Source organism: Chlamydotis macqueenii, chromosome 1 (genome assembly GCF_036417535.1).
Source record: "Chlamydotis macqueenii isolate bChlMac1 chromosome 1, bChlMac1.mat, whole genome shotgun sequence".
Classification (NCBI taxonomy): Eukaryota; Metazoa; Chordata; class Aves; order Otidiformes; family Otididae; genus Chlamydotis; species Chlamydotis macqueenii.
Window position 1 is genome coordinate 73,790,255 of NC_141556.1, and position 13,726 is coordinate 73,803,980.

At 38.6% G+C, this 13,726-nt stretch overlaps 1 protein-coding gene across 11 annotated transcripts in view; it reads left to right on the forward strand.

The window, feature by feature from the left end:
• Positions 1-13,726, forward strand: part of SOX5 (SRY-box transcription factor 5) — a 649,375-nt gene that overhangs the window by 550,908 nt on the left and 84,741 nt on the right. For all 11 annotated transcript variants that reach the window (XM_086756526.1, XM_086756522.1, XM_086756506.1 and 8 more), the window contains one exon: positions 10,501-10,586. In XM_086756526.1, coding sequence (XP_086612652.1) covers positions 10,501-10,586 — 86 coding nt within the window. The remainder of the gene's footprint in view (positions 1-10,500; positions 10,587-13,726) is intronic.

Consider the following 13,726-nt stretch of genomic DNA (forward strand, 5'->3'; position numbering starts at 1 on the left):
CAACCAATATATTAATAAGTAACTAATGATGCTGAATACCTCGATTATAAATACCTGGTTGAGGACACTTTCGAAGGGACATTTATACTGTTAGGCACCCCGCTTCTTTAGAAAGTCAGATCTCCAAAAGAGTATCTCACATTCAGCAGCATGTCATCTGAGGCACTGCAGATCTCTAGTCAGTTGTGCTGTTGGTCACACCTCATGGCTGGATGACTTGCCACCTTCTCTCTGCAGGCCAAGCAGCTGAAGAGATAACTGCCTCCAGTTGCTCATCACTTTGCCTCTGACTTCTGACATACTGGCCAAGCTTCTTGGTTAAGCACTTCCTAACTTGCTTCTATCCAGGCTGGGATAGCAAGGACTTTCTGTTAAAACTGCTTAAACTGAGCTGGCTCATTTTAATGGAAACATGTTGGGAAGTGATTAAACAAGCAGCTTGGTCACAGTGGTAACCTCTGGCAAGGGGCTGTGGTTGGAGATGGTGGCCTCTTCAGCCAGCACAGCTGCAGCTGGAAGAGAATGCATGATCAAGCCTTGAAGTCAGTGAAAGAGACAAAGTGATGAATACTTAGTTATACTGCTATTTTTATTTAATTCGGCTTAGATAATGAAACCAAACTAACTTAATGCTTTCCGGTTCACCTGTCCGTGTTAGAGAAACAGAGGGTCAAATGTATGTCTCCTAGTTGTTTCAGAGAGTGTACGTGGTAGGATTCCGCAGCCAGTGCTTCCCAGTCAACTAAGAGCTCATCCAGAGAGAGGCTGTGGAAAGGAAGAGTACTGCTTTCTCTCCACATACTTCCTTTTCTCAGGATTTGACTGACAATAACACAAACCCAGTCATAGCAGTTCATAGCAAGGATCCATTTATATTCCTCTCATAGCAGACACCTAGAGAAGAGTAGAACAACAGGGCGGGAGTATACTGATACTTTGTTCCTGTACGCTTTGTCAGGTTCCAGTGGTTGGGGACTCGGGGGCCTTCTGATGCAGTGGTGGGATCATTACATGAGAGCTGTTCTATCTGTTATTGAAAACAAAAGTTTCTGTGCTTGGGTTCCTACCTGACTGGAAGCACTCTAGATGTCTGAAATGTGCAAGCGAGTACAACAATATCAAACTCTAATATGTGCAGAGCAAATTATTCACTTATACTTCTCAAAATATTTTGCACAATTGGGTAAATACAGGGAGGAGAGGGGTAAGTATTTTCTCCGTGGTTACATGGGAGGTCATGGTCTTTGGCTTCCAGTTCGATGTAGTAAATCTCCTTTTCTTTCTTTTTCCCCATAGAAGATCATGTTTGGGAGTGCCTTGGTTTTTAATTTTGTTTTGTTTTTTAAACAGATGGTTTGCATTACATAAGGGACAATTTACACAAGTTGACACTTCCCCTTTCTTCTCTATGGCATATTGTGTGGTGGTAAAGTTGGCAGAGGAAAAAGGAGGAACTTCTATTAGAATTACATTTACATTTGAGAAAAAGATTCGTAATCTGTGGTTGCAGCTGATTTTTAACCTCCATACCTAGATATAATTGCATGGTGTGTAAAATATTTAATATTATTATTTTTATCACATGATAAAAATAAGGTGGTGGTATGTGATGGACTATATTGATCACGATTAGCAAGAAAAATACTCCTTATCTCCTTATTTGTTCCATACCTGGTTATCCATTGACTGTGTACTGTTTGGAATTTTGAGTATTTTGATTTTTAGGCAAACCTCTCTATATGTATTTTATTATAGACATGATGTGTAATGTTTATATACATGTGTAATACAAATCTCTTTATGAAGAGTTGGTGTTTCAAAATGAGATGTTAACTGAGTTAGTGACCTGTGGCGTGAGCAGATGTTAGGAGTTAACCCCAGTATCCTAAGTATTTGAATTGGTTTTAGCAGCAGGTGAGCTCCTTCCATTCGGCTGATGTTGAAGCCAAATAAAGCTCAAATACTGCATTTCCCAAACTGCGGCTATGCAGATTGGCTCAGGCTGTTTAACCCTTCTCCTTTTATGCTCAGCCAGCATTCTTTAACCCTATCATTTGTTAGTACTGCTGTTACTAGTTCAGCTCCACTTGTGATACTTGCTAGGTAACATACATGACTCCAGGCGTTTTAGCAGCGGCGAGTGAAATACCAGCTCTGCTGAGGTCTGAGGAGCTGTTGCTGTTGACTTCACTGAAGTCAGATTTCACACCAGATGATACAGATCTGCTAGGGCCACTCTCAGAAATTGTTAGAATTTATTTAGAGCTAATTAATATTTGTGAAGTGCTTTGAAAGTATTAAAGCAGTGTAAGTGATAAGTTTTGTATTGTGCCCTTTGAAAACTGCATAGTTCCACCTCAGAGGAGGCTGCTCTTTAGTTGTAGGTAGTGTGATCCTTTTATTAATGCACATATGTATAGATCTGTATGTGGAATATTAAGGCATGATTATCTCTCCTGTATAAGAGATAATAAAGGGAATGAAATAAAGATTTGGGAAAGCAAAAGGGACTGCTTCTGGTGAGCTGTTTACAGAAAAGGCAGGAGGAGTTAGGCTGAGACCAGTGGTAGATTGGATACTCTTCAACAACTGTAAGGAGCAGAGTACACCAGGACAGAATGCTTCCCCATGCTTCCTCTGTGGTTCTTCATTTGCAGCGCTGTTTACAATTAGCTTTCCACTAAAAGACAGAGAATAGCCCAAACTTTGTAAAGAAGAAGGGCCCTCCCTAGTTAGTGGTGCTAAGTGAGATTCATTTTGGAAACTGCGCTCCATTGCTTCTTTAAGCATTTGATGATGATAAAAAGGAAGTGAAATGTTAACTAGCTACTTACAGCAGTGTGGTATGTTGTGTTGGTCCTGAGGTTTTTCAGTGTGACTGAAGCTGTTGAATTCCAGGCAGTTTCTTCTCTGCAGAATGAAGAGCAACATAATTTGTTTTTTAAACTGAGGTGCACAAGAAATTGAATTATATGGAGGTTTTTAGGAATTGTTTTCTTTTCTCAGGAAGCAATAGTTAGTTCTGTATTTTTGGAAGTAGGATTTACCCCAAATATATTTCCCAGGTTATCCACAAGTTCTCAGGAAAACTTCTAGGCAGCCTTTTATCTGCTGATACCTATGTTACTTTTATGGAAATATGCCAAATTTTGGAAACAAGAATTGTTTTTCTTTGCCCATTCCTCTTCTCCCCGGTGGATAATTTGTTGTAACAAGTCATATTGTGTTCCCAGTCAGATGTCATCAACATGAGGTTTTCTGAAAGCACTTTAATCACTATTTCAACCATATCCAATTAGGGGGGAAAAATCTGAATATACAATAGGTGCATTGTATGTGTCTTACGTATCAGCTCATTGCTACTGGAAGTGTTCTGAATAAAATAATGCACACGAAGTTATTGATGAAATATCTAATTACCTTTTAAAATTGGCAAAAATGTGTGAGATGAACAAGCCAAGCCTAATAAAATTAAAATATGCTGAATTTACCGTTCATCTATATTCTGAACAATAATTCCGATGTCCGATAAAAATGAAACTCTCAGCTAATTGGTTCCTCATACAGTACAATAAAATTAATGTTTAGGAGTTAAATACCATAAACTTCCTCAGGGAAATTTGCTGATGTATCTCTGTTTTTTAGTCAGTCACATGTTTCATTGTTTAATGGAGTATCATGTGGACTGTCTTATAATTTTTCTTGTGCTCAGTGTCCATGTGTCTGCCTTCTAAAGAGGCTGAACACTAATTTCTGATTTAACTGTGTCAGCTGTATCAGCTGACACACAGGTCATTGACAATCCCCAAATCACAAGAAAAAAATATTGACATTGCTATGCTTTTATCAGAATGACAAAAATAGGAACCATGTGTTGTGAGGACCACATACTGTAGCTTCTTTATAAAGATGCTAGTCATCTTTCAGGGCTACTGTTTATGCCTTGGAAAAGAATGAGCATATGACTAAACCCTCATGTTCCCCCCAGGATAAGAGAAGAGTAATAGCATTGTGGATAGAAACAGAAAGAAGGAGGAATTTTTGGTAACAACTTAGCCTTTTAGCATACATGAGAATGTGTCACTTCTGTAATGCTGCAAATGCAACGGAAGGCATCAAGACTGCAAAAAGTAACAGCACAACTAAAGACTGTTTCTAACTGAAAGAATCTCATCGCCCCTGATCTATGTGTGGCTTCTCACAGTAATGCTAATAAAAACAAAACAGACAAGCAAAATAATGGGGTCCTGTGAAAACAGGCTGATAATTTCAGTTCAGTTTCTAGGCCATAAAAGATGTCCAGTATTATAGCACTGTTATCCATAGGTGGGCAACCAAATAAAAGTCTCCATTTTAAAATTCATTAGCATGTACAAACCTCTGGAAATACATTGTTTTTCATTGGTACTCAGAACTTTTGAATAACTGTCATTTATTCAAGAGGTATTTAAAAAAAAAAAAAAAAAGGGCACCCTGGAAATCATAGGATTATTCTGGTTGGAAGAGATCTCAGAAGGTCTCTAGTCCAACCTCTTCCTCCAAGCCATCTTGGAGGTAAGACCAGGTTACTCAAGCCTTTATTGAGTCAGGGCTTGAAAACCTCCAAGGACGGAGACCGCATAACCCTGTTTTGAGAGCCTGTTTCAATTTCTATCTGTCCTCATGGGCAAAATCTGATCCTCTGTCTGATCCTCTATCTGATTCACTTTATGTCCGTTGGCTTTTGTCCTTCAGCCAACACTACCATGAGGAGCCTGGCCCTGTCTTGTTAGCTCCTCATAGGAATCGAAAGGGTGCTTTTAGGTCCCTCCCAGAGCCATCCCTTCTATAGACTGAAGTGTTTCTCTAAAATGTGAAATAGGCTAACTCTTTGTAGACAGCACTCGGTCAATGCTGTCTGGAACTATCCTTAAAGAAAATCAGGGAACCAGTTTGGATTTCTTTTAGGAAGCCACTGGTGGTATCTTCTTCATACTCTTTTTCTTATTTATCTAAATCTCTAATGCCTAGAGACAAAAGTCTGGGAACACTGCTCATGTCTTTCACAGCCTCCCGCTACTCTTACTACATGTCCACCATCACACCAAAAAAAAAAGAAAGGAAAATGGTGATGAGGATGAGAATGAATGAGTGGTGAGAACAGATGCAGTGGCTTACCTGTCAGTTAGCCATCAGCTGTGATTATTCATTATAAATGTACTTAAGTGATAAATTGAGTGTAAAATTATTGTGGCTTTTTCTAGAGCTTGTCAAAAATGGGGGGAAGATAATTTAGAACTCCTTTTCATTCAACAGAATCTACTATAAGGAAATGTTTATTCCAGTATTTTTCGTGGAACTTAGTTTAGCATTCTAGTTTTGGAAATTATAATTTAAGAATTTGTTTTTGTTTCTTACTCTTTATATTCTTTACACAGTTTTCTTTTTTTCCTTCTCCTTCCATGACCTCCAACTTTTTTCACTTGCTCTCCCTGAAAGACAGATAGGAGGAAAACAATAAGTTTTAAAAAATCATAGGAAACAAAACCCGTACTTCTCTTCTAGTATCATCTTTTTTTTTGAAAGAAGAAAATGTCAGGAAAAAAACCCAGAGTTCTATTGTTTCATATAATCAGGTTCAACTTAAAAATCCTGTCAAAACATAATAATTTAACATTAGCATGTAACTTGATTTATATAGTAAGAAAGACAATTGTGCCTGCTCTGAAGAGCTTGCAGCCTGTCAGGAGGCAAGACAAGACACTAGGAGGGATTACACCATGAAGGAGAATAAATGAGATGAGTGACAGAAAAAGGAACACAAAAACATGAATTTAGGTGAATGCTGCCACATACGTAACATTAGCTCCTATGCTTTCTTTTCTCTTTAAAAAAAAAAAAAGTCGTAATGTTTTTTAACTTCCTAAACCCTTTTGATAAAATTTTGCAAAACATATCAATGGTTTAGGAGCCATTGTTGTATTTCCACAAGCATACAATGATTTCATATCCATGAGCTTGGTAGCTAGTCAGTTGAAAATCAAGTTTCTAAACACACAGAGTTGTTGTTTTGCATTTTGGGACAGGATGTCCACTTGGCTCTGTACCACAACTTACTTTAACAGAAAAGTGTTTTCGGTGGAAGATGATAGGGAAAGTTCATAGAAAGAGTGGTATAAAGTGAATGTACTTCATGAAAAATCCTCTTGTAAGCAAGATCTTGGAAGATTATTTTGGGCAAGGATGAAGGTGTGATTTGAAATTGAAAGAACTTGCAGTGCATAAATTATCAGGAAAGAGGTTCTGGGTATGTTTGTGGAAGACGGACCAAAAGAAGGATAGAGAAATAAAAGAACTGGCACAGAATTGAGGGTTCAGCCTTGCCTTCTTTCTTCCCTGAGCCACTGGTGTTCTCATTTGCTCACAGTGTGTACCAACACCTCTAATCTGCCCCATCAGGTCCTGCAGACTGACATATCCCATTCACTTCTTTAGGTGCTGTATCACCAGTCCGTACGTCATTCTGTGCGCTTTTCATGTAGTCAGTCTTGAATAATTCTGTTCTTTGAAGAATATCATCAAGTAGCTGGGAAATAACTATGTATTAGAGAATAATATGGGAGCTAATTAAATAACTTTCACCTTGTTCTTGCAATAAAAATCACAGCCTTTGACTTGTTCCGGATTTTACCATATAGTGTACTAAAGAAAAGCAACAACAAAACAACAACAAAACTTCTCTCTGATGCTTTGTTTATAAGAAAAGTCCACTCACAATGAGAAATAGTTTGGAACATGAAAATAATGCTCATAATGTATCTTTTGGTAGCTGAAAGATGCAGAGAGGTACACTCCTGCATTAGTAGACTAATAGTGAATTTTGAGAATTTGTAGTATAGTTGTTTGAGAATTTATTGGTGTTTTCAGTGATACAAACTTCTGAATAGCTTGGGAAGTATCTAGTTCTAATAACTGTACATCTTGCCTCACATTCCTAAAATATTCCCAGAGCTTGGGAAAAAAATGTAGCAATTTTTTGCATCTAAAAATAAGGTATTTATTGAAGAAGTAATTAAATAGTTAAGACATGCATTTCCCAGACTTCAGGATTAACTAAAACTGCTCAGGCAAATCCTTCAGTCTGGTATGGAAATAAATTTAGGGGCAGTAGAAAGAGGTATCGTATTGTAGAGTAATAGCAAAGAGTGAGCAAGTCCATGTTTATCGGAGGAGACTTGAAGCCTTTGTTAGTGTTTTGAGGTGTGGCAGCTACTCCTGCAGTGTGTAAAGTGAGTATGTAAGTGCTTGTCCTCCTCGTTGGTATAGGGCCTGAATCCTTCCCTGGGAAGGACACTGTCTGAAGAGTTGTCTGTGGGTTTTAATCTTGGCTCTTCCTCTGGCCTGTTGTGTGACCCAGGGCATGGCACAGCTTTTGAGCATATTCCTCACTCTTTTGTGTTTTATCTCCTGTGGACAGTAAACCCCCCCAGACAGAGATGATCTTTTGTTAGACATTTGTACAAGGGCAAACACAGTGGATGGCTAACCCAGATGATGTTTCTGCCTGTTAATTTTACCTTCCTCCAACTTCTTCGCTGCTGCTGTGCCTGTACTGTGGGAGAAGTAGTGTGGATGTACTGTGTATGAGTAACACTTGTGAAAGAATTGCAGCACAGGCAGGATGTACTTTTCTTCATAAAAAGAATTGCTAAAGCCCTAAGATAAGCAAAAGATAGCAGAGAGTGTTACCAAAGCATAATGATTCAAAGATTCCTAATAGGTTACAGAAGCCTTTCAGATTTGTTTGTTGTTTTTCTTAAAAATATGTTGAAGTCATGGAAAAATGTAAAACCCTTTAAAGACTAACAAAAAAAAAAACCTGGTAAACAGGAGAGCCTAGCTCTGCACAGCTATAATCTGTTTTTTAGGATGGATTTCAGTTTTAGAATTTAGAATTCTGAAAACCTGCATTAGCATGTATTGATGTAGTAGCTGCTTTCTAGCATGGTGTCCTAAAGAATCCCAGAGGCATTACCTACACCACCAAAGCCAGTGGTTGTGACCATGCACATGGTCGGATACGTGCATGGCCATGTGGACTTTAGCGTGTTTTTCTCTCACAAGCATCTCCTTGATATATCTACCAAATGAACTGTAAAAGATAGGAATTACCACAACAGATGAGGGTATGAGAATCTGCCTGGCTCTTTAGGGAGGTGAGAATAGTGGGATTTATGAATTAGCATGAAATTGTGGGAAGATGGGCTGAGGCTTGTACATGTCTGTGGAGAGAAGAGGAATGTGGACAGTGGATAGAAGTTAATCTTTTCGTATGTTTGTTTTAATACAAATAATTTGTAACTAAAAATTTTAATGGACTGTAAAATCAACGTTTTACTGTAAAACTTTTCCCTGGTTCTTTTTTTTGCAGTTGAGAAATTAGTAATTTTGTGTTGTTTCATAGCTGGTTCTTGGATAAAATGTCCTCTTCTAGAGAGGAGTCTTTCAGAATGATACTGGGATTAGCCTTTGAGCTACTAGTGGTGTGGAAGCAGCTAAACACCATTAACCCTGAGTCTTGGACCACCATCTCTTTCTTCTCTGTATCTTCACATGTTTAAGGCCCATTGCTTGGATCACAGGGTAAATCCCCAGAAAATGTCAAGTCAGAGAAATTTTTCATTCAGTCCATGATATGAAATGGGAAGTGGAGGACTCAGTTACAGCAAAGAAAAATGGGAAAATGTGAAACAATGGCATCCTCTGGGGAAAAAAAATATCCAAGCAAGTCAGGAAATCTGTTGCCCATTGACAAAAAATAAATAAATAGAGAAGTTGTGGCCTGGTGCTGGCGCAAAGACTTTGTGACTGGGGATGCCTGAGTGGACCTTTGGATTCCCATTGCTTGGCTGGCCAGCCTTGAAAGACTATCAGGCTTCAGTCAGGAAAGCATTAAGATGTTCTTAAATATAAGCAGGTATGCTTATTGAAGTTAAATATCTGCTAAGATGCTTTGCCAGCTCAATTTTATTCTGGCCCTCCATTTCTAGAATTTATGGTATTTAATTCTTAACAGAAGATCAAAATGCTAGAATGAAAAGACCTCTGTAAAGAGAGTTGCGTTATAAAAGGGAAAAATAAACATTACCAGTTTTCCTGAACATGTGTACACCAACACAGCTTATTTCTATTTCTATTTCTTATTTTATTTTCATGTAAAAAACATGAGATAAATTTCTTTCCTTTTGTTCTCTGTTTCCTGTTAGACTTGATACAATTACGAACTTTAATTCGATAATAACTAATAATGATTGTACAGAACAGCCTTGCCTTCTTAATTTGTCCTTTTTTCACCCCAGTTCACTCAAAAAAAGCACAATAAAGGAGGAAAACTTTTAATCTACCTCTCTAATGAAGTGTAGAGGAACATTTAGGTGGATTTTCCTGATGTGGTGTTCTGCCTTTTCCATAGTCTCATTTGAAGTGGCTGTTTTAATGCTACAGAGATCATGCATGCTACCAGAACACAGGGCCATACAGAAATGCTCTAGTGATCCTTACTTGAGTGCAAAGTGTTTAAACATTATATAATTTGGAGAAGCAATATAATGCATGTAACATTTTTTTATTACTTTTTACTAGTTTTCTTAATAGTTTTGCTGACGGGTTAGTATCAAGTTTGTTTTAACAAATCAGATAGCCAAGGAGTGACCAAAAGCGAGTGCTCCATAATATTTAAACATGCCGGTCTCCATCTTGGTTTTTGCCATCTCACGTAATTTTCCTTTATAACTGCCTGCACCTTTTTTCTTAAACCTTTACTGGATCCCTTCATCTCACTCAGCACAATGCAGTTTTTAGTAAAACTGAAGTAGTTTGCCTCAGAAGCAAAATGGAATCCTAAGTCATGAAGCGGAGTTGGTGCAGGGATTTCGGAGGCTTGTGTCTCATTTACTGAAGTTCCCGTGCTTTTTGCTGTTGTAGGATCAAACCCTGAAACTAAAGCAAGATTTTTTTTTCTCACCTAAAAGAAAACAGAGTAGTCAAGGGGGTGCCATTTCTGATCTGTGTGAGGCTCAATTTACTAACAGGGAGCAGAGTTTGGTTAACTTCATATTCTGGACATCTTGTAAATTTGTCCCTTTCCAATGCTGTGATCTTATCAAGGTTGTACTGTTTTCCTTCTCTTCTCCTCCACCCCCATCTTCTTTCTTTCCTTTTTTTTTTTTGTTTTTGAAGTGCAGCCTTCTGATCAGTGTGCACTTTTTTTTTTCTATTTCCCTAAATACATCATGAAAAAGGATGAGGTTTCCGCCTTAATTGCTTGTGCCTTTTATTCACATTCCTCTCTCAGCCAGAATTGTGAAAAGAGTGTTAGTAAAAGGCTGCACAATAGAGCTTTTCATTAGGCCTCAACAAGGCACACAAAAGAAGGCTTTTGGAAGGAGTGAATGCAGGACTTTAATTTGCAGGTGGAGAGTAGATAAAAGGTGCTGACGCCTCTATTATTCTCTTACTTAGGTGACCCTTACCCCGTTCAGCTGATCCCAACTACCATGGCAGCTGCTGCCGCAGCAACACCGGGCTTAGGCCCACTCCAACTGCAGGTAAGTCCGAAAACAATGCAGGGGAGGCAAAGGTTAAGTCAATATGAAAAACAGTTTTCTCTTCCATTCAAACACAATGCAATTAACAGGGGTTTGGGTCTGTTCTCCTCACGTAAAATTTGCATCTGAAGCAAAATAATCGTCAAACCGTATACATTTCCCTTCTATGTTGGGGGAGCTTTTTGTGTCTTTATTGTCAGTTTAACTACTTTTAGGTTTCTACTTCAAATTTTTGCAGAGTGGTATGTTTGCTTGTCTTTTCCATTAGGTAGTTGCTGCTACAGGCTGTAGAGGCTGGCTAGGTGGAAACCAGCAAAAGGAGACGGACACATAGCTGGGCAGAAGAGCTCTGTCCTGACAAGCACTTTTAAACTGCTTAAAAGTCGCTTAACATGATTATGTCCTTTTAGGCTGTAAGCTCTTCAGAGCAATGACTGGCCCCTCCTACAGTGTTTTATGGTACCCAGCGCATTTTAGGCACTGTTGTAGTGCAGATAATTAGTGATTATACTAATTTAATGTAGACAATTAGAAAACAGGTGGAAAGATACTAAAGATTTTTTTTTATTACGTTTTAGAGTTGGCTTGGTAGCCAGATGTATCTGATTCAAAACTCCCAATATAATTCTAAATTTTGGAGGTATTAGGGTGTCCGTGGGTCTTAGTGATAGTGGTGCAGATGTTCCTCCAATATTCCTGATCAGTCACACAACCCTTGTCCAGTCATTGGAATTAAGAAAATGTGATGTCCATCTCCACAGTTTGAATTTTTGTTGTCTGCCATGTGTACTTTGCTGGCAGGATGTAGCTGGGTAAAATTTGGGACTAAAATGAAATCTAGGTGCGATTCATCTCTAGTTCTGCAAAATCCAGATTGACAATCTTTTGTAGAAACAAAAAAAAATCCCATGCTCTCCATTGCTGATTTGTCTCCCTCCTCACTATCATTTGCCAAGTCACATGGAAAGGCAGACCTTTATACCTGCTTGGAAAAGCGCAGCATTTGTGAACAGTACATGTGAAATGTATTCTCACTCAATTTGGCCATCGTCAGTATGGAGTAGACTCTCTACAACATCAGATATTTCAGTTGTTTGGCCAGCACATGAGCGGGACATAGTTCTGGGGAAGATTTTTCTTTTTTTTTTTTTTTTAATTTTAACACAGCCAGCGGAAGTTAGCTGAGTTTCATAGAAATAGCTGCCAGTGTGTAAGCTGACACATTCCATGCACCACAGAGGTTAATACATTCATTCCTATTGTGCCTTTGTATGAAAAGCTACACTGTCTGTGTGTTAGTTTCTGATTCTGAGTTACAAATACCGTAGGCGGCTTAAGAATCATGGGAGCCATAAAAGTCATCCCTCTGAAATGAAATTTGAGGAGTAATGTCAGTACTGATAAAGTGCTTATAATAGCCAAACACACATGAACACATATATGAAAGAAAGGGGGGGGGGGGGGGGGAGGAAAAACGAAAATGGAGCTAGCTAGCTAGCAACGAGAAAGAAGAGATCTGAGTCTAATTCTCCTTACTTTTGTGGTCATTCAAGCTAGTCCTAAAATAAAGCATCAGTGCTCCAGTAAGTTGGGAGGATGGTTTACTCTCATTTCAGGACTGGCTTTGGGCTATATCTCTGCATGCAGTGGGCTGAAGTGTTCTGATTAAAATTGGCTTTATCACAGTGACACTTTCCTTATAAGAAGGTGGGATTTGTGCAAATATGACTGACTTCATAAGTATCTTAAGATGAGTTTAGGTTGTGGAAAACGTGAAAACCTCAAAGGCCTCTTGTTTCTGTGCAAATGAGAATGTTAAAATGAAAGTCTTGACCAAATTCACCTGTGTTGTTTTGCTACATGTTATTTAGCCTTGAATTAAAGGGAGAGTTTGGCAGCCAGTCGAGGGAGAGGTTAAAATTACTAACTCTGTAAACTCCTTCAGATCTTTCAGACTTGATCTGTGAGGGTATGTAGGTGCTACAAAAAATTTGAAGTTGTCTTTCTTCATGTCTTAACAGTCATTTTTAGCTATCAGCACAAAATCTCTCTAATAGAAATTGGACGTGCCTCTTAATTTCTGGTGCCATTTGAAAGAGTCAAATAGACTAGATGTTCTTTGAGAAAAGTTTTATGATGCAGTACTCAGAAGAGACTCTCACCCATACTAACACAAGTGGAGCTGAATCTAGCATAGCTGCTTGCCTAGAAGGATTGTACTTGCCAAACTCTGTTCCAATCCAGTTTAGCTCAGTGGTGACTGTTTCTTCAGTCATGAAAACGTTTGTGATGTTTGTCATGAAGAACTCATCCCAAACCACCTTTAAATGGCATAAGTGAAAGTACAGCCATTACGATCTCTTTCAAGGAGGAACTCTTCTTACTTCAGACATCTCCCTATATTACATATAACCATAGTGTTCTGTATAAACCCTCTGTCCTCTGGTTGTCAGGCAGTAGAAGGTCAGAAAAGTACAATGTTCCTTCTTTTCAGTCTTTCAGACTTTGTATACTAAAAGCAGTAGTTTTCAGGGGAGATCAAAGAACCAGACACAATGCTCAGTTTGTTGCTCCCAGCAGAGTTTGGTACACAACATTATCTTAGTGAAGACAAAGCCAAGGAATTTTTCTTGTTTGTTTGTATAGCAGTAAACATGTCTTTGTTATTTCACTGGAGAATTTAAAGTTGGGGCATGGCTTTAGTAGTGTATTGTGAGATCAACAGGAAGTACTTTTTTGTCACGGATTGTGAAAATTTAATTTTATTTTTGTAAATTAAATGCACGGTGTATTTATAGAAGAACAGCTAACACCTGATTGTTTTCCTGTGGCAAAGATATCCTTTGTCAGTGATAATGTAATCTCTCATTTTGAAATGCCCTGTTGATTCCCACAGACAGGGTTCGTAATCCGAAGCCCTCCGTTCCTTTCCCTGCCTTTGAGTCCCCACCGGAGTATACAGATTCTGTCATCTGATATCCGCCACAATTAGCCATACGTGATTGCCTTTATTTCCTGTATTCACAGAGAGACTAATGACTCAATAAGAATGGAAATTAAACCTTACATTGTTAAATGTTGGGAAAGGAGTAGATGGATGGGGCCACATTGGAGAAGCTGAACTAACACGATGCATGCTT